Here is a 21,839-nt window from a genome sequence, read left to right as displayed (position 1 = left end):
TTTTATCCAGTGCTATCATTATATCATTTTTTGATATTTTGCGACTTAGTCCGGTCTGACTTAACACCGACCAATTCATGTCCGTGAAATGGTTAACAAAACTCAAAGATACAGCTGATCGGATACTCCACGATTTTTACCAAAGTTTGTTAGGACAAATCAATAAAAAATCAAGTTTTACAAAAATAGTTAATTTATTGAAGTACTTAGAGATGTTATTCACAGAGCATTAGTAAGGACAATCATTTTCAAATGCCATTACTATTTGCAACAAATGCGTAATCGAAAAATCTTTACTTAATTGGAAATCTATCTGTAATACTTTTCAATATTTATTAAGCTCCTTTTATCTTTTCGTTAATTGCTAATGTTCCATAATTTAAATTAGCGCACTTTAAATTAAACAAATCAAGATATACCACGTGGTTTTAAGGTACTCGGAAAAGGCTTCCGACAGTTTTTAACTGTTTCAACAACCCATCGCTCGATCTTTTTTCTCTTAAACAAAGCAACATTTAAAAAATGTAGGCATTTGCCAGAAAAATGGATCGAGCCGCATACAGCTCTGAACGCAGAGGGTGGAGCTTGCGTTCTCTTCCATTCTCCCTCTCTTGTGCTGTTTCCTCTTTCTACTCACTGACCAGCGTTTCGCCATTGGTCAATTCCGATAGATTGGACTTTCACTTCTCCACCTGGGTTGCTGCGATGTCCATTTTTCTTTTCGAATTCCACTTCGTTAGAGAAATGATTATGACGTGCTAATCTGAAACAATGTCGCAGTTTGCGTTAAAAAACAACGATTTTTGGCTCTTTTCGCTCAAGTCTGTCAACTGTAACAGAGGGCTTGTTTCCGTTGTCAGGGATGATGAAGTTCTGGCAGATAGGTTTCGCTGCACCGTCACCCTAACTGCAAACTGCTTGAAGCGCGTTGCGCATCGGTTACTTTTTCTTTGATGTCCTTGCAGTATGCATCAAATGAGGGCGGAGTTTATACGTATTGATTATTGAATGTTGTTCATGTTTTTATTTTTTTTTTGTATATATGGAAATGAGTGGGTGAGCTAGTGAAAACATTGAGCTTTTACACAAGTAAGAAGAACTCAATTAAATTCAGCAAATAGTAAGATAGGTCATCTTAGCAATATTAATTACACAAAAATTCACTGTTTAAAAATATATCATGGTTCGATGTATACTGAGAAAAAATATGTAAAGTTTACATGTTTTTATTTCCGGAACTTTTTTATGCTATGGTTTTTATGTATTTTATAGCATATACTTCTTGTAAGCATTCAATGGGTGGATAGACCGAATATGTTCAACGCATGAGATTTACAGCAGAAGAAATAAAAGACTGGAAATTCGATACCGACGACTAAATAAAGTTATCCGTTTAGGCTATGTCCGCGCTTGTCATCACGAAACATTTCAATTATGTGTCAATATATATATATATATATATATATATATATATATATATATATATATATATATATATATATATATATATATATATATATATATATATATATATATATATATATATATATATATATATATATATATATATATATATATATATATATATATATATATATATATATATATATATATATATATATATATATATATATATATATATATATATATATATATATATATATATATATATATATATATATATATATATATATATATATATATATATATATATATATATATATATATATATATATATATATATATATATATATATATATATAGAAAATCTTTGATTTCGACTAGCATATTAGAGACAATTCATAAATCACGTAGACCGAAATTTGAAATTTTATGGCCCCCCCTCCCCCCAAGTAGACTTAATTATACTTTAACTTTCAAGGCGCAGCTCCGGACAGTTTGGCGGATTCATGTCCTTTGGCACAAAATGGACAGAATTGGCCTCATACCACTCCAGGACACTTTTAGAATAGTGGCATGATGCCAAATCTGGCCAAAATAGCGGAGCTTCGTCGTGCTGCTGCAAGAACGGCAAAAGGCGCTTCTCGAGGCACTCAGATTTGTAGATCTCGCCATTTACTGTGCCCTTTGTCACGAAAGGCTCACTCCTCAGTCCGCAAGAGCAGATGGCCTGCCAAATGAGATGTTTGGAGGCGAACTTCGACATTTTCTTCTTCTTAAATTTATCGTCCACATAGAACTTGCTCTTGCCGGTGAAAAACTCCAACTCCGGAATTGGCTTAAAATCGGCTTTTATATACGTTTCGTCGTCCATCACACAGCAGCCATATTTTGTCAGCATCCCATATTTTGTCAGCATCTTCTCGTAGAGCTTCCGTGCCCGAGTTTTAGCCGTCGATTGTTGCCGGTTTGGAAAGTTCTGTACCTTGTATGTATGTAGTCCAGCTCTCTTCTTTGCATTCTGGACGTAGCTCTGCGACATGCCGATCTTTTTAGCCAAATCACGGCATGAGACGTTGGGATTTGCTTTAATCATCCGCTTCACCTTTCCCTCCGTCTTTTTGTTCTCCGGTCCCGGTTTTCTTCCAGCTCCTTTGTCGTGGTCCAACGTCAACCGCTACTGGAACCGCTTCAACACTCTGGAGACGGTTGAATGGTGAATGTTCAACATTTTTCCCAACTGCCGGTGCGACAGGTCAGGAAATTCCAGGTGTTTGGAAAGAATTTGTTCTCTCGACTCGCGTTGGTTCACCTCCATTTTCGTTGAATCGAAAAACACGACTTCTAGTTTGACAGCATGTAAACAATACACATCAATGAGAAAGTGTGCAAAATTTGGTTGATTTTTACCCAATGGTAAAAATGTTATGCCCTGTTGAATGTGTCGCAATAATTTCGGGTTCGCCCTTTACCTGTGGTGCATTCAAAGCTGATAAACTATAAGAAACAATTTCGTGCTGAATGTCTTTTCAATAAAATTGTATATTAACCGACAATTGCCAATATATTTCAGTCTCAATACCCCGGCATTTTACTTTGACGCATATTCCATATTCAAAAGCATATTTTCGAAATTCTTCAGGCGATTGGTCGAAGTAAATATATAATGCAGGGGATTGACGAGGTACACAAAGTTGTACTTTGGAGTGAATTCCAAAAATAAAAATATTTTATGACTGTATTTGTACTGTAAATAGTAAACTTGCCTCGCGTGCGTCACCGCCAACTTACTTCAACCGCATATTTTACAAAAAACTATTTAAAAAATAACTTTAATTCATGGATAGATTTAATATCTATACTGATACTGAAAGCTCTTTTTACGCACTATCGAAAAAAAAATCAATTGGGAAATAGATTTAAAATCACCCTAAATAACACAAAGTGTTTAAAATTTAAAACATTTACTTGGTATGCTCGAAAACACAATATCGCCAAGACACAAGACAAAGGGATTCCGCCAATTTACCCCAACCACCAACTAGCCTCGGGCTAATATTTAATTAACTTAATCAAACTGAGTTCAATGCTATCTTCATGTGATCCAATATTTGAAATGTTGGTGGAATGGGTGTGGAAGTGGAGCGGATGGGGGTTTAGTAGGAGGATGCGTCAAAAATGCTACATCTTATTTCGGTATACGGGGTGGTTGAAGGAAATGCGGATGTGAGGGTGGTCCAAATGGAGAGGAGTAATGAAGGAGCGAGGTGTGAGGGCAATGGTGGAGGGGGGGGGGGGGGGTGCTAAGTGGCGACACAATACTCAACCGCATATGTTTCCTTTCATTTGAGACATGGTTTGAAAACATCGGTTCAGTCAGCACCGAAGAACCGATGTGACTTAAATTGTGGAATATGCCCGGAATCCGGGACTTCCGGAATCGTCGATAGTAGACAATATATCCGAAGAATGTTTGATTGGCAATCAGTGATCTGGACGTGCGAATCGAAGTAATTTGGTGGCCATTTCAATAGTTTTTAGCCTCTGCGGTGTTACGATTGTACCGATTTATATGGAAAATTCCAGTGTAACCTTACTAACCAACCTGTATCTCCGGAACCAAGAGTCAAAGCCAAATGAAATTCAGCAGCAGTCAATGGCATTACTGTATCTTTCATTTGAATTCAAGTTTGTAAAAATCGGTGGAGAATTCGTTGGGTAGTAGGTATGATATTAGCTTAGGAACTTGGCGAGTTCCCCAGTGGAATCATGAACCGTCATAGGTGGCCAATGTGGTCAAAGCTGTTTTGATTTATGATTAGTGATCCAGACCCGCAAACTAGAGTAATGTTGAACCCATTTTAATATGTTTTACGTCATTTGGACATCATGGTTGTACCAGTTTATATGGGAATTTGCTGTGTGGCCGTACACTTCAACCCGTAACTCCGGAACCAGAAGTCGAATCAACTAAAAATTCAATAGCAGCTTATGGGAGCGTTATACCTTTCAAGTGAAACTAAGTTTGTAAAAATCGGTTCAGCCATCTCTGAGAAAATTGTGTGAGTTTAAATGATACACACATACACAGACGCACATACACACACAGACATTTGCCGATCTCGACGAACTGAATCGAATAGTATATGACACTCCTCCGGGCCTCTGTTGAAAAGTCGATTTTTCAGTGATTGCATAGCCTTTCTTTATATGAGAAAGGCAAAAAGTTCAGTCCACTTATTGTTAACCCATTCATGCCCATGTTGTTTGTGGACAGTAACGTTTTTAAACAGCTATAACTTTTGATTAAGGCAAAATTTGTTCACAAAAACAAGTAAGGCTAACAAATGTGACTATTCTCTTTCATTTGAATATTAACAGTTCCAGGGACCAGCTCTAGAACTAAAGTTATTGCAATTAGTCTGATTGGATTCCGATGGAGCAGTGCTGCCAGGAATAGTTTACGTTGACGAGGGAAAATGAATTTTTCATATATCTTCGTTATGTTGCAATATTATTGAAAATTGATAAAACTTATTAATTTAGACTGTTTTTGGCCACATTTTTCATGCAATTGGACTATTGTAAATATTCTAGGAGAATTGTATTGAGCATTGGAGAATAAAAATTGATCAGCTGGTAGCACTGCGAGGGGAGCACCTATCTTTATGAAAAAAGGCCTTTCGTGTTTCTTAAGCCAACTGTTTTCAAGGAAAAATAGTTTTGAAACCCCGCATGCACTACAAAAAAACTGATCCAGACGATGCGAAGAAAGGTGGACGATGAGATGATGGCGGGCTTTCGGTGACCGACGCGATCAAACGAGAGCGACAACGTAGATACGTGTGCTCGGTATGATGATTAGGTTTTAACTGCCGTTTATTTCACTTGATCGGTATAAATACATATCACCATTATCTATTATTTCACTATCGATCTTCGTACCGGTAGGTAAATGTGATGTTAGGTAGGCCTAGTTCAGTGTGAGTGCTAGGTGTAGGGGTGTTCTTAACCTAAGTGTAATAATTTACATTTCATTTAATTATATAATTTGATTTCGAATAATTCTTCTTCTGCGCTCGTACATGCCGCTCCCCTTGAAACAACCGGTTTCAACATAATAGAAATGTATCGGTGAGGCGTTGGATCTTCGGGCGATCGGGTTGACATCCTACAGTCCCACGTGGCGGAGCCAGTCGAACCGTTCACGAGGTCGTCGTTCGATCCGTCATCTGGCCGCGACTAATTTTCAAACCGTTGATGCAGGAAACGACTGCGTGGTTGATTGCAGATGCGATTGAGTTCGGATTTTATGATAACTCAGTGTGTAGTGAACTAGACGCTGTGCAAGGTTCATCCACCTGTGGCTTGGGTAACGGACATAGTTTGTGGATGCCGCGACGGTAAGTGACATTTCCGTCAAGCATCACTTCAGCAACTCGTACCTTTTCATCTTCTCCTGTAATGACCTTTGTGACTCGTGCGATTGGCCATTTGAATGGCGGTTGATTATCCTCATGTAACAGCACCATGTCTCCAGCTGATAAGTTGGACTTGGGGCTTGGCCATTTGTAGCGTTTTTGAAGAGTTGGCAAGTACTCCTTGTACCATCTGGACCAAAATTTTTGGAACATGCGCTGCATTCTCTGCCACCGTGACAAGCGGTTGCAAGGAATATGCTGGAGATCGGGTTCAGGTATTGCTTCAAGCGGACCACCAATGAGGAAGTGGCCTGGAGTTAGAGGCTGCATGTCATTGGGATCGCTAGACATCGGCGAGAGAGGTCGCGAATTTAGGCAGGCTTCCACCTGGGCTAGTGTAGTTAGCATCTCCTCGTAAGTGATCCGAACATCCATAGACACCTTATTCAGAATTTCCTTTGTCGACTTGACGCACGCTTCCCAAAGTCCTCCAAACGACGATGACCGTGGAGGAATGAAATGAAATTCGATGCCAATACGAGATGACTCATTGATAACTGCAGTTTTATGTTGTTGAGACTCGAACTGCCGTTTCAACCGTTTCAATTCACGATCAGCACCCGTGAAGTTTGTTGCGTTGTCGCAATAGATGTGCTGGGGGAATCCACGTTTTGCCCAAAACCTTTTTAACGCACCGATGAAAGCCTCTGTGGTTAAGTTGGTAACGAGCTCGAGATGTGCAGCCTTCGTTGTCATGCACACAAAAACACATATGTAGCACTTAATTGGCGGCTGGTTACGTTTGCCTTGAATGACGATTGAGCCGCAATAATCAATCCCGACGTTGCGGAAAACCCTGTCTTGATTTACACGAACAGATGGTAGGTCAGCCATGATCTGTTCGGCTACTTTTGGGCGATAGCGAAAGCAGGTAATACAGCTGCGTACGATAGCTCGGGCTTTATTCCATCCGTCTATGGGCCAAAACCTTCTGCGAACTGCTGTTAGCAAGTGTGAGGGACCCGAGTGCAAAGATTCCCGGTGCAGATCAAGAAAGAGCAATTCGACGGCATAATGATGCTTTGGAAGTAGGAGAGGGTGTTTCTGACCGAATGGTATAAAAGCGTCACAACGAATTGCAAATGATGTCGTTGGGATTCAAACCGCGTGATATATGATCGGCTGGGTTATCATTGGTCGAAACATAGTTCCAGATTCCGCCTTGTGTCAGCTGTTGGATTTCAGCAACTCTATTTGCGATGAAGATTTTCCATGTTGACGGTTCCTTTGCTAGCCAGTGTAGGACGATCGTGGAATCCGACCAAAAATAACATGGGCAGTGCACTTCCACACTTTCTAGCACCTTTTTCTGTAGATTGGCCAGAAGGAGAGCTGCACACAGCTCCAACCGAGCTAGCGTAGGTCGTCTTCGTTCCGGAGGAGCAACACGAGAGTTTGCTGTCATGAGACGTATCGATACACCACCCGATGCAGACACAGCTCTGAAGTACACGCATGCACCATATGCTCGTAGAGATGCATCGGCAAACCCGTGCAGTTGAAGAGATACGATGTTGTCCGTTAAAACAAATCGGGGAATACGAAGCTGTTTAAGGATCGGTAAACGGCTTACGAAGTTCATCCACTGCTCGTGAAGCTCCGAAGGCAAGTGTTGATCCCATTCAAGATTTAACTCCCACAGCGCTTGAATGAATATTTTGACGATGACAATCACTGGTCCGACCAATCCTAACGGGTCAAATAAGCTAGCTGTTTGTGACAGTACGCTTCGCTTTGTAGAAAAGGTTTGTTTGGTCCATTGTGGAATTTTGAACAAAAAATCGTCTGACATTGGTTCCCACAACAGCCCAAGAGCTTGAACTGGAGCCGAACTGTCTAACTCCAACACCCTTTCAGTCTCCCAGTAGTCGCGTGGGATTTCATTGAGAACATTAGGGCAATTCGACGACCACTTGCGTAATGATAGACCAGCTGATGCCATCATGAGGTGTAACTGCTCCGTTGCTTCTAACGCCTCTTTGAGGGTGTCGAATCCATATAACAGGTCGTCAACATAAAATCCCTTTTTCACCACACGTGCAGCCGCTGGAAAATTAACTGCTTCGTCGTCAGAAAGTTGCTGTAGGCATCGTGTAGCAACAAAGGGAGCTGTCGTGGTACCATACGTGACAGTAGTGAGCTGGTATGTGTGTAGGGGTTTCTCGGGAGCGTTTCGCCACAGGATTTGCTGATACGGTAGATCTTTTTCTGCTATTTTGATCTGGCGATACATTTTTTGAATGTCCGCTTTAATGACGATTGGCTTCATGCGAAAACGAAAAATTAGAGAGAGCATGTCATCCTGAACTGTGGGGCCTTTGAGAAGTAGATCATTTAAAGCAAACCCAGACGTCGTTCTACATGAGCCGTCGAACACCACACGTAGTTTGGTGGTAGTGCTCTCGGGCTTAATGATCGCATGATGAGGGAGATAATAATGTTGTCCTGGCAAATCTGACACCACATCAACCAGCTTCATATGGCCCAATGAGAGATATTCGTTCATAAAGGCGGTGCAACGCCGAATCCTTTGCAAGGCGTCGCTCCATGGCGTGGAATCGTTTCGTAGCTATAGATCGTGAATCTCCAAGATGCCCTATGAATTCTATGCGTTTAGGTAAGGTAACGATGTAGCGACCATCCGAGTCCCGTTCAGTTGTTGACTTGAAGATTTCCTCACAAAGACGCTCTTCTACTGACCAGATTGATTCTGACTGACAGGATTCAATTTCCCAAAATTTTGCTACCTGCTTGTTTAGACTCTCAGTAGTAATAACATGAGTGACCAAACATACTGGCGCTGACGAGCTTCGATGTGCTCCCGCAACTAACCAACCAAATACGGAGTTGTGTAGTGTAGGTTTATCGTCGTCGATCCGCATGTGACCTCTCCGAAGGAGATCGAAAAGGACCTCACTACCGATTACCATATCAATAGCACCTGAAGTGGCAAAAGTAGGATCAGCAAGTTGGATGTGGTCTGGAATAATCCACCCTGTAGTGTCCACCGACGAAGTGGGCAGGTCAGTGGTAACTTTCGGCAAGACTAAGAATTCCAACACCGCTCGATAGTTGTTGAACCGCGAACATACTGTTGCTACCGTTGAAAATGCAACCACTTTCCGTTCAGGCCCAACACCGTAGAGCTCCGTACTAGCTGAACTTTTTCGAAGATTCAATATTTGTCGAAATCGTTCAGTCATCAGGTTGGGCTGCGAAGCATTGTCTAGCAAGACTCTGGCAACAGTTTCCTTTGGGCCCAATTACCTTTACAAGTGCAGTTGACAGGAAAACTTGTACCTGGGGTGAGCGGTTAGATCGAGACGTCACAAACGAGGACTGAGAGGTACTAGGAATTTGGAGCGGCGCCTCAAGCGATTGAGATATGTTGGTTGGTTCTTGTTGATTTGACAGCGTTGATGTACCTTTGGCGTTATATGGAGACGATCGATGCAGAAGACTATTATGTTTCTTTCCACAAACCCGACAGCTACGCTGTTTGCATTGATTTGGATGGTGCCTTTCACTTATGCAGTTCGCACAAAGTCCTTTAATTCTTTTCGGAACGGTAAGTGCTTTAAATTTACCGCAGTAGAATAGGGAGTGATTTCCACTGCAGAGGCTGCAGGATCTATTAGACGAAGATGTGGTAGCGTATGTGGCTCTGGTGGTTTGAGCTTTAGCATTCCGCTGAAAGTCAACTTCTAAGGACTGCAATTGCAATATATGGTTTTGCAAAAAATATACAAGCTCCTCAAATTTTGGCATAGACTTTGGATCTGCTCAAATCGATCAGTGATAATTTTAAGGGCTACCGTATAATTATCTGCGCACAGAGTAATGTCGTCAATAAGCTTTGCTGCTGTACCCTTCAAGGACGCTTTAAAGTAATGGAACTTCTGGATGTCCGAGAGCTCTGGATTATTGTGTATCAAGGAGCGAAAGGTGTCGTAAAACGAATACCATTTATCGATGTCCCCATTGAATTCGGGAACTGAGATGCTAGGAAGGCGAAGTGTCCCACAGGTGGTTCCCGGTGTAGTATCAGGAAGCTGCTCAGCCTGACTCGAGCAATGGGTTTTGAGCCAAGCTTGGAGAGCGAAAAAGTCATTTTCAAACTCCTCTAAATCTTTCTGTAAATCCATTTCATACTCCGTGACTATACCATCAGTCAGGATTTCTAGAGCCGAAGAGCTATCTTGATAAGTAGTATAAATTTGATCTAATCGAGCTAAACGTAGCTGAGCTTCTGCCAGTCTAGACGGTTCGAAAGAGTCAATGAATTTGTGCATACGCTCTAAAGCATCTCGAGCACGGTTGCAGGCAAATACGTGCTTTTTTATTTCCTGACTATTCGCTGCAGTCGCGGGATTAGGAATGGCAATATCATTTTCACTTTTAGAACCCTCCATTATGTCTAACTACAATCGCACGGGTCACACTTGTGATCGAGGGAAAGCAAAATGGCGACTTACGTGAATTACCTCCAGTTGAGCGCGTCGTTGGTGATACTTGGTGTGTCCGGAGTCCGAAGCGCGGGAATGTGTCCGGCTTTATGCAATGTGGACTGATGTCCAGGATAAATTGTGGATCCGGTACGGTATTAAGTGATCGCCAGCTGTCGACGAGAGTGCTGCTGGATAGTGTCTTATGCGCTCGTTGGAACCAACCGCCAATTCAATCAGTCCTCATCAGTCCAATGACGCTAAAGTTGTTCCGAAATCCTGTCTCACCATGGTATCGAAAGTGCGATCAGTTCCCTTTCTTCCGTGATCAGGACGATTGATGATTGTGAAGCTTTTTACGTGATTAATAGGCTTGATGGTTTGCCCAACAATTCATGACAGCTCCTTCGTCTGGTTATGTTCTCGTGACGTCGGTACGCAGCTACACTGCTTTGTAGAAACACTCACATCGAGAAAATGTTCCATCCGACCATGCAATGCGCTGCTTCTTCAGAAGTACGAATAATCGCAAAAAATTTCGCCTTCGCAATCCTTACGTATTTCTTTCCTGTTTTCACGACCAAGCAATGACCGACCGCGATGCCGGGCTTCTGTAGTTCAGCATCAGACTGTTTTCCGTCGATCCCTGTGCTGGTAATCTACACACCAAACTATTAATCCTGGAGGTTTCCAGCGTCGACTCCATCAAGATTGAAAAGTCTCGATTGGACCAAAAGGATACCAATGCGATGGTCAACATCGCTCAAGGAATAATATCAAATAAAAATACTTGAATATACAGGGACTGATGGTAGAAAACAAAATAACCGAACAACCAAAAAAACTTGACAGGAGAAAAAAAGTATCACGTCCTACGCCAGTGACTGTTATGATCTAATCCGTTAGGCATTTTGATGTAGGACTACGTCTTTGTTTTCGATATGGCGGTGCACATTGCAAATTTAACAAAAATGGTATGTAACGAAAAGTGGTCCAATTTTAAACGCTTATAATTCAGCCATCTTACGATAAATTTTCAATTTTTTGCGCATATCGCTCAGAAATACTTCTAAGAATAGATTCCAAAAGATAAACCCAAAGATTTTTGATATCATGGCATTAAAATTTTAAATAATGTTCAACATAGTTAAAATACCACTCATTCGCACACAGAAGGCTGCGCTTCCCTAGTCTGGCACGACAGATTTATGTACCTAACGCGCAACGCTTCTATAAATGACGTCACCATCGACTATTTTAAGAGCAGATTTGGTCGGGAAAGCTCAGTTAACTCTTGGACAGCAGGCAGAGCAGAGCACTGCGATGCATGCTCCCACAGCCAGCGTCGTGGTACTAGTTGTCTCTTTCGCACCACCCATCATCACCAGCGTTGACTCATTTTGCTTGGTGCGTATCTTCCATTCATGTACGGACACGATATACTGGCACAGCTTTTTGATTGAAGCACGGTACACCGTTCACTTGGGTTTATTGTTTGAGGCGAATGTGTAGGTATATCCAAGTGTTGCGTGTATGATAGAAATCTGAGCTTTCGTTGCGCGAAGCGAAAGCTTTCGGTTTTTCTTTGCGTTGTCGTCTCCACGACAGGCTAAGGGGACGAAAACTTTCTTAGCAACAAATTCACGCGAATGGATAGAAGAAAGTGCAATGAAGGTTTATTATTTACGTTTCATCAATTTATTGATTCCACGAGATTCATTTCCACTCAACCTATCCCACTTTGATTCTATCAATACATAGGTACTACAAAGTCTATTTAAGAAAGGATGCACTGTTACTCAAAAAATCGCTGCAAAAAATGCATCTAAGTCCATCCATAAAACTATTTTCGATTCTTGTATATGTTTTGCTTCGATATATGATTAAGACCACTGCATTCGCTACATTTTGCTATTCGTTTGTGGGTCAGCTAGCCTTTCAATCAACATTACACGCACCCGGATCTACACTGATGTGTCCAAACTGGAAGAGCGATTTGTTGTGGGGGATATGCGAAATAGGGGCTGGTCTGGCCATCTGCCACTCCCTGTCGGTCGGACCTTGAAATCGGGCACATCGTCCAAAGATTAAAACGTCGTCATTCCACGTATGCTCAAACACAACTGGATATTCGGATACAGAGACGGCTGTAACTACAGTGCTCATTTTATACACAAGTTTAATCTTCACTTATCATTGTCGATAGATTTGTTTTTTTTTTGTTTTGATAAATACAAACATTATAGTGTGTAGTAAATTGTAGTTTCAGTACAAACTGGTTTCCCCTATGGTTCGCTCAACTGTTTCGTTTCTGCATGCACTTTCACCGTTCACCTAACAGTGTTTTGTTTTGTTTCGTTTTCTGCATGTAATTTGTTACTCATAGAAATATCATACTGGTACAGATACCTTTATAGTTATTGACTTTTACACACAGATAGAGGTATATTTTGCATCTTCTGCCTTATGTTTAGTGTCATATTGTTTTATTTCTCTCTTATAATTTGGGCTTCCGCGTTTTACCCCTGTTGCATTTTTCAACATGAAAAATAACTAGTTTTTTTTTTTAATATTAGCTCCTAACGTTTCGCCATCCGCAATTTTCTACACTTTTTTTTTTGATCACACTCTTTTGTTGCTGTTCGCTCTTGATTACCTTCTTTCATTTGTTGTCTTTTTCCGTTTTGATCTGCTACTAGTCAAGTGTGACGTCCTCAACGTTCGTTTGACTATTTCTATAGCTTTTGCGGAGGGAGGGTAAGGACTCTATTCCTTCCGGTCTACTATCTGGGTTAGTATAAAAAGTACCTGCTTTTCCTCCAGTAGTTGATGGTTTTATGATAACTATTTTTTGTTAGGATGTCTCAACAACTAAACATGACAAGTTTCCAGAGTTTTTGTTTGCTAAGCGAAAGAAGTTGGGAAGATTGTTTTTTTTTTTGTTTCTATTGCTAAAAGAATGTAGCTTTTCATGTTAGGTTTAAAATTAGAATTAAAAACAAATCTTTGCTCTCTTAAACTACAGAGAATGGTTGCTTGATAGACTAATCTCATTGTCCGTCCGGCGCGTCTCGTTTGATTCGTTTTGTTTACGGAGAGTGGTGGTTGACCCGACCCATGCACTAGATTTTTTTTGTTTTACTTAAAAATAAGCTAATAATTACATACATGCAAGCGCGTACACACTTGAAGCGCAGCGCTGTCTGCAAGCAAATCGAGTCATTTGCTAGCGGCGAAATTATCCTTGTAAACAAGTGTTGTTTGTTGTTGTGTCGTGTAAAGATTATCTTAGGGTTGAGATTCGCGACGTATGTAACCTTAGTATGTTGTTGTTGGTTTTTTTTGTTGAGTTTGTTTATCACTATATCAGCTTATCAACAGTCGGAAGCTATGCCTAACGAAATTTTGTATAAGTCAGCAAAATTTACAATAGCCCTATGCAAAAATTCGTATTGTGCCTATTTGGAAGGGGGAAAAGAAAACAAGATTAACTATCTATATTTAACAGCTCACCCGGCGCAAATACTTACATATGTTTCAATCATTAAACTACGTTGTGCTCGAAGCTTTCTCACAACCGAACAAATATCGATTCGTTTTTCGGTTTTGAGTTGCATAACTAGTATGCACATGGCAACAAAAAGGGAACTTTTATCTGTTCCCAAACTGAAATCGAACAAAATTATCACCGACGGACAAAAATGAATGTTAAAGTGACCTCACCTGCAGTGAACGGCAATCGTGAACATATCCTCCTGCTGGGAGCTATGCTTTTGCGCCTGGTTGACTATTTCAATCATACCTCGGGTGACCTCGGGCACTTCACCTTCAACCGTCGGCCACCCGTTGTACTGGAACTGTGTTACCTGAATGGTGTCCTTCGATTTGCAGTTGGTCACCGTAAACTCCCGCTTCGTATAGTACGGACCACTCTCGCTTTGGATGTACGTGACCAGCAAATTCTCGTACTGCATCTCCTCGTCGGCCCAGTACCGAGGGCATTTGTTGGGCCCATCTCCAATCTGAAAAAGTGGATCATCGTTCAAAAAATACTCTCCTACTTCCACGCAAACCAACCACCTACCTCCGAGAACATCACTATCGTCTTTATTCGCTGCTCGAATATCATTCGCCAAAAGTCGAAAATAGTGTTCTCCATCGGGTCCTGCGTTATGATAAAATTATTCTCGTCGTCGTACCCATCGATGAACGACGCGTTGATGTAGGTGCAATTGTCATGACCAGGAATCGGGGCCAATATTACCCGATTCTTGTCGTAAGGAGCACACGTGTCGGAACGGTTTTTCGGCTTATTGTCCTCACTTCCACCGATGGCAGTCGTCCTTCGAGTATCCTCTTGGAAGGTTTTGATTCGCTGAAAAAATCAAGCATCCTCAGTGAAATATTTCACCTATGTCGAGGAAATATTTCACCACCCACCTGGTATTGTGCTTCCAACTTGCAAATATCCGGATTATCCGCTGATGGCTGTTTCAAACTGTCTACTGCTGTGGCTAATGATTTTTGGTCAATTTCGGTGTCTCCAAAGTACGCTAATTCGGTGAGGGCTCGATATAAAAATATGTATTGTTTCTGCGCGAATGGAGAAAGTTTAGTTCACTGACCATTTTTATTTACTGCCCGACCGAAACTTACCAATGACTGTACGAGAAAATTTCTTTGATATCGCATATCACAAATTGTGTTGAAAATGGACACTTGACCCTCCTCGTTCAGCTGCTGCGTTAGGGTATCCAACGCTACGAACGTACCCGTCCGGCCGACACCGGCACTGCAGTGAACTAGTATTGGCCCACGCTGTAATGAGTATTCGGAGTTGATGCGCTTGATGAATTTGGTGATGCCCTGTGGGTGCTCAGGAGCCATGAAATCCTTCCAGGTGAGATAATGGTACTGGGAAATGAATCGTGTCTCTTCGACTTCTTCGCCGGCTGAATTGACGTTTCGTTTCGTGACCTGCAATGTAGAATAATTTATTAAATCCATTTACTACAAAATCTATAGTTATTCGCAACCAACCTTCAAATTCCTAATGATATAATCCGCGTAATAGTTATCCGACATGAACGTTATCATAATGTCTCCGTACTGGGTAGAATCGTTGATATTCTCCGGCCAATATTTGGCGCACTTCGTTTTATTGTACTCCTCCAGGTTGGTCAGCATCACAATAATCTCCAAATGCTGCTCCCAAATCATACGCCAGAAATCCACAATAGTGCTATCCATTGGTCCCTGCGCGCAGATAAACTTCTTACGCTCCTTGTAACCAATGACGAAATTCGCATTGATATAATCCGACCCGGACAGTCCGTTCATCGTCGACAGCTTTACGCGCGTTTGATCGTAAGACTTTATATCCGGGTAGCGATTCTTGTGAATGTTCTCTTTCAAATCGGAATTCTTCGTCGTCCGGTCGGCAAACTTATCCGGCAAAAGTTCAAACTCATGCTGAAAACCATAGTCGGAATCCTTGTGCTTGTCGAAGTAGGATTTCGATAAATCTTCTTTTGAAATCGGCGGAATGACGGGTGGTTTGACACTGTTCGAACCTAGCAGGTGCCGATGATGGGCATTATTGTTGCGTCCGTGGCAAAGAGCTCGTCTGAAATTTGTGAACGTATAATAATTAGTAAGATATTATGGATTTATCACCAATAGTTTCAACTTACCGTAGGGAATCCCCTAAGCTAATGGTTTCGCCCTCCTGGGCAATCGTTTTGCTGAAGTGTTTGTGGAGTAAGCACAGCGAGAGCAAAACTAGTAGGACAATCAGTATCAGTCCGCATAGAACTTGGATGACAATGTTGAGTATGAAGGAGAGGTCTCTTCCATTCAGGTCACTGGCCAACGGGGCTCCTGCATTCATCTCTTGGAAGTACTCGCTGAAGGTGGAGATGTAACGATCTCCCTGGTCGCTGTCGGATTTTACTGAAAGAACTTTGTTAGATATTTCAATGGAGTGAATGTTATATTATGAATGAAACGTGAAGTTTATATAGGGTGTTTTGCTCATCATTATGGATTTGTTGAAATTTGATAGAAGATCCTGTTTAGCGAGGAAAAATTTTTCTACGCGGATATTCAAATCAAAACCGATAGATTGATTGAGAAACTTTTAAAAAAATTGGTGGCGACCGCATATTTGCTGTAAATTGTAGTTAAAAGTTGTTTTTATAGCTTATCCTATCGGCAAATGTAAACTTCTTCATACCCCCTCATTCCTCCTAAATCACCCACGTGATATACGATGCGGTATATAGATGATCTAATGTGAAGCTCATAGACAATATCGATGAATGAACAATCATAGTAAGCTAGTTACTATAGATACCAATCATCAATTGATTTTTTCACTATTGTCAGCACGTTGTTGAACACACGTGTTTTAGTTATTCCTACGATCGACAGTAATTCCTACTTTCAATAAGTTACGGGTCTACTAGAAGATTAAAAATTTGTCGAAAGCACCTTTCAGTAGATTGTTCATTACTGTTGTTTTTCTGTCGCAATTTGTTTTGCCAGAATCCAACACGAAGATATTACAAGTTCAGGATCAAGTGGTGTTTTCGAGTGGTGTAAGAGTCTGCTGATGCTTGAGGATATAAGCAGTAGTACTGGGGGTAAGCCAGACATGTTAATGATTTACTCAAATATAGCACAGAAAAAGCAGGCTTAGGGTAATTTCGGGAGATATGTCGCACATTTCTAAGAATTAATCCTGCGAGTAAACAATACAATAGATCATGAAATCTTTTTTATGAGTTGCGACAAGTATCTAAAAAGCGCTGATTTTTCGTCATGAAAAAAGAAATCATCAAATTTCCACGAACATTTTAAAAATAAAAGTCAATTTGGGTGAGATGCCGCATGTGCGGGTGAGACGCAGTACCGTGATGACTAGAGCTTCCATCCCGGGAATTTATTTCCCAGGAATTCTTGGATTTTCCGGGATTCGCGATTCCCGGGAAATTGCGTTTTCTCATTCCCGGGATTCGGGAATCCCGGGAAAAAAGAATTTTAATTTAATCCAAAAGACTTAGGTTCTGCGAACGAAAATCTGTAGGAAATATTTTTACCGGCAAACATTTGGAGTGAGTAGTGAATGGACAATGTGATAGTGTGGGAAATGAAATGAGTAGGCTTTGCGAGATAGGAAATATAGAGGGGAGAAATAAAGTAATGTCTGACGTGTAAGGACGTATTTACTTTCACTCAAATCCGAAGCACCACATCTGGCGACGAGGCTAGGATTATTTCTTTCCATCGGGTAGATATTAACTAATTTAAAATGATGCGTTTAGATATATAAACTTTTCTTAACAAGATAATCCAGTCACTTCCGGATCGGAAGGACGTTTATTAAAAAGCTCATAAGCAAGGCGACAGCCGCTGCGACCGACAGAAAGAAGGTTATAACCGCTGTTATCGGCAGAAATAAGGCGATAGCCGCTGTCCCGGAACAGGAAATAGGCGTAAAGCCGCTACCATTAGGTAGAAACTAGGCAACAGCCGCTGTTAAAAGCAGAAAATAGGTAAGAACGATACCATAGCAACGAAAATTATTTTAAAATATAAATAAAAAAAATTGCAGAAAAAAATTATGGAAGGTTAGAACATAGCTTCATTTAAATTTAACCGTCTACCAGAAACGGAAATCCGCAAGGAATGGTTAAGATGGAAGCGAAATTTCGATGTTGTGGCCGCTTCAAGTGACGAGAAGAACAGTATAAAACTGAGGAACATGCTATTAGCGAAAGGCGGGTTGGAGCTACAGGATCTGTTTTACTCTCTAGATGGTGCCGACGTAGTGGAAGATCGAGAGAATGAAATCGATCCATATAAAATAGCGATCGAAAAGCTGAACGAGTATTTATCTCCCAAGCAGCATGATTCTTTCGAGCGAAGCGAATTTTGTAAATTAATGCCGTTTACTTGCCAAGATGGAACACGTGAGCCATTAGTAAAATATTTAATGCGGTGCACCGAACAGGCCAAGAAATGCGAATTTGGAAAAACCGAGGCCGAGAGTCGCGAGTTAAGGATCATTGATAAATTATGTTCTACGCACCGATGGAATTAAAGGAAAAACTGCTACAAGAAGAAGAACTAACATTGACAAAAATCACGAAGATGGTAAACTCGTTTGAATCGATCAAACATCAAGCTCAACTAATTATGATCACAGGGAACGAGACAGCTACCAAAGCAATGATATCGAACTCATTCCACGTGAATCGAATTCAAGGAAACACGAAACACCTTACTGGAACATGTTACAGATGCGGACAGAAAAATCACTATGGCAATGATCAACAGTGCCCAACTCGAGGAAGGAAGTGTGAGAAGTGCAATAAAATTGGTCACTTTTCGAAGGTTTGTCGCTCTGTTTTAAAACGAAAACAACATGGAAACACAAGCTTCGTTCCACCATCAAAGAGGGGTAGATTTGAAAATGTGAGGACAATAGATGTAACTGAGCACAACGAAGAACAACCCAGTTTCATCTATAACATTGGAGACGGCGATGAATTTTTATGGGTGAAAATAGGCGGTGTGCTTGTTCAAGTGTTGATTGATTCTGGTAGCAGCAAAAATATTATTGACGATACTACATGGGAATATATGCAGAAGCAAGGAGTAAAAACGTGATCACCAGGTCATATGCCTAATACGACTCTGCGTGGGTACAGACGGAATGCTAAACCGTTAACTGTGTCAAAGGTGTTTGTATCAATGGTGAACGTGGAAGGTGCTACTAGGAATTGTGAGTTAGCTGCCACATTTTTTGTAGTCGTTGGTGGATCACAAACTTTACTCAGAAAGGAGACCGCGAAACAGCTGGGTGTACTCACAATTGGACTTTCTAGCTCAGATACGACGATTAACGTGCTGGGTACAATTGAAAATCGACCATTTCCGAAGATGAAAAATGTACAGCTTCGACTTCCGGTAGATACCAGCGTTGTTCCAGTAGCACAACGTGTAAAAAGGCCGCCGATTGTACTACTGACCAGAATAGAAGACAAGCTGTTTCAGCTGGTAGCTACGGACATTATAGAACCAGTTACTGGAGCAGTTCCTTGGGTCTCACCATTAGTTACAATTGTCAAGGATAATGGAGATTTGCGCCTTTGTGTCGACACGTTACGCCAACCAAGCTATCCAAACGTCACATGATGCCAACGTTCGAAGATTTCTTGCCCCGTCTAACTTCGTCCAGATTTTTTAGCCGTTTAGATATAAAAGATGCCTTCCATCAGGTAAACGGATTCAATTATTATAAATAGTAAATAATGTTTGCAACATTGGATTCATTTTACAAATTATTTTTGTTAAATAGATTGAATTAGACGAATCTTCAAGATATATAACAACTTTATGGGTTACATAAAGGATTATTCAGGTATAAAAGACTGATGTTCTGAGTATTATGCGCGCCAGAAATGTTTCAGCGGATCATGGAACAAATTTTAGCTGAATGTGAAAATGTCGTAAATTTTATAGATGACATGATTTTTGGTGCTGATGAAGAAGAACATGATAAGGCGTTACAAAAGGTTTTGTCAGTTTGAAAAAGCCAGGATATTTTGTTGAATCATGAAAAGTGCATATACAAGGTCCAGGAGATTGAATTTCTCGGTCACTTAATGTCACATGAAGGTATTCGCCCAGCTACAAACAAAATTTCCTCACTACAAAAGTTCCGTGAACCAAAAACTTCGGAGGAAGTTAGAAGTTTTTTAGGATTGGTAACTTATGTCGGACGATTTCTTCCCGATCTTGCTACTAAGACTGCTCTGCTAAGACAACTGACTTGTAACGACAGTAAATTCGAATGGAATTGTGAACACCAACGTTGTTTTGAGGATTTGAAGCTTATGATCTCGGATGTGAAAACTCTTTCATTTTTTGACAATTCATTACGTACCAGAGTAATAGCCGATGCGTTAGGAGCAGTTTTGGTTCAAATCCAAGCGAATATGACGATGAATACCATATTATTTGCTATGCCAGCAAAAGCCTAACGAACACTGATTTTGCTGTATATCTAGTCGGAAGAACATTCGAACTGGAAATTGACCACAAGCCACTAGAAATTATTTTTGATCCAACATCCACTCCCTGCGCTCGGATAGAAAGATGGGTTTTGAGGATAGAAGTTCACAGTGAAATGCCGAAAAGGATCAGGAAATGTTGCTGACACCCTATCACGTTTGGTACCTCCGGAAAATCGTGAAGATTTCGAAAAAGATAATCATTTTCTTGTGTTGGCAATTCAAGGGTCGGTTGCTGTAGACGTGGAAGAAATCGAAAATGCAGCACGCAATGATCAAGAGATATTAGCAGTGAAAGAAAGTCTCAAATCTGGAATTTGGAACAGCCATACAGTAAAACCTTTTGAACCCTTCAAAAATGAGCTCGGATTTGTAGGAGAAACGATGGTGAGAGGTGATAAATTGGTAGTTCCGAAGTCTCTACGAAATAGGATAATACAACTAGCACATGAGGGACATCCGGGAGAGTCCCTCATGAAAAAACGGTTGAGGGATCGCGCATGGTGGCCACTGATGGATCGATAAACGAAAGAATTTGTAGTTAAATGTGAAGGATGCCAACTGGTCGGACTGCCTAGCAAGCCGGTTCCAATGAGTCGTCGTGAATTGCCATTGAAAGCGTGGGTCGACGTGGCGATAGATTTTATGGGTCCACTACCGTCAGGAGAATATTTGTTGGTAATAATCGATTATTTCAGCAGGTACAAAGAGGTAGAAATCATGACACGAATAACATCTCGAGAAAAGGTGGATAGACTAAATAAAATATTCACCAGACTCGGATATCCCAGAACAATAACGTTGGACAATGCGAAGCAGTTCACAGGAAGAGAATTTGAAGAATATTGTAAAGTACATGGAGTAAGCCTAAATCATTCTGCTCCTTATTGGCCACAGGAAAATAGACTTGTAGAACGCCAGAACCGTTCACTTTTAAAAAGACTTCAGATAAGTCACGCTTTAGGAAGAAATTGGAAGAAAGATTTAAACGATTATCTCATCATGTACTATACGACGCCTCATTCATCTACAGGGAAAACACCAACAGAACTGTGTTACGGTCCAACCATACGCTCTAAGCTTCCGTGTATTGAAGACGTAGAGACTGCTCCACTTACTTCGGATTACCGTGATCGTGATTGTATAAAAAAACACAATGGAAAAGAACGCGAGGACACCAGGCGACGCGCAACGGAATCGGATGTCCAGACGGGTGACACCGTTTTATTACAACATTTAACACCATCCAACAAAATGCAAACAACATTTGACCAAAACAGATATACGGTTGTTAGAAGATCAGGTCCAAGGGTAATAGTTGAAGATTCAGGATCAAAGAAACAATACGAAAGGAATGTGGCACATGTAAAGAAAATTCCACAATTGGCAACAACCTCTACAACTCAACACAATGAACCAACAACCTCAAAAAC

At 40.9% G+C, this 21,839-nt stretch overlaps 3 protein-coding genes across 4 annotated transcripts in view; all 3 read right to left on the bottom strand.

The window, feature by feature from the left end:
- Positions 1 to 5,711: 5,711 nt before the first annotated feature.
- Positions 5,712 to 6,578, bottom strand: LOC131681182 (uncharacterized). The gene has a single exon (XM_058961893.1). The coding sequence runs from the start codon at positions 6,576 to 6,578 to the stop codon at positions 5,712 to 5,714; it is 867 nt and encodes a 288-aa protein (XP_058817876.1).
- Positions 6,579 to 6,948: 370 nt separating this feature from the next.
- Positions 6,949 to 8,115, bottom strand: LOC131681181 (uncharacterized). The gene has a single exon (XM_058961892.1). The coding sequence runs from the start codon at positions 8,113 to 8,115 to the stop codon at positions 6,949 to 6,951; it is 1,167 nt and encodes a 388-aa protein (XP_058817875.1).
- Positions 8,116 to 12,489: 4,374 nt separating this feature from the next.
- The window catches only part of LOC131686011 (tyrosine-protein phosphatase 69D-like), a 59,022-nt gene continuing 49,672 nt past the window's right edge, over positions 12,490 to 21,839 (bottom strand). The window contains exons 5-12 of one of the 2 annotated variants that reach the window (XM_058970110.1): positions 16,021 to 16,288; positions 15,368 to 15,953; positions 14,984 to 15,304; positions 14,768 to 14,920; positions 14,412 to 14,702; positions 14,051 to 14,349; positions 13,858 to 13,993; positions 12,490 to 13,785 (exon numbers count right to left, since the gene is read on the bottom strand). In XM_058970110.1, the coding sequence (XP_058826093.1) occupies positions 13,702 to 13,785; positions 13,858 to 13,993; positions 14,051 to 14,349; positions 14,412 to 14,702; positions 14,768 to 14,920; positions 14,984 to 15,304; positions 15,368 to 15,953; positions 16,021 to 16,288 (2,138 nt within the window). In that variant the 3' untranslated portion in view covers positions 12,490 to 13,701. The remainder of the gene's footprint in view (positions 13,786 to 13,857; positions 13,994 to 14,050; positions 14,350 to 14,411; positions 14,703 to 14,767; positions 14,921 to 14,983; positions 15,305 to 15,367; positions 15,954 to 16,020; positions 16,289 to 21,839) is intronic. The other variant, XM_058970111.1, reaches the window with a different exon arrangement.

The sequence above is a fragment of the Topomyia yanbarensis genome, chromosome 2 (assembly GCF_030247195.1).
Source record: "Topomyia yanbarensis strain Yona2022 chromosome 2, ASM3024719v1, whole genome shotgun sequence".
NCBI classification, from domain to species: Eukaryota; Metazoa; Arthropoda; class Insecta; order Diptera; family Culicidae; genus Topomyia; species Topomyia yanbarensis.
Note: the sequence above shows the minus strand (reverse complement) of the source record. Positions and strands in the feature narration are given on the sequence as shown.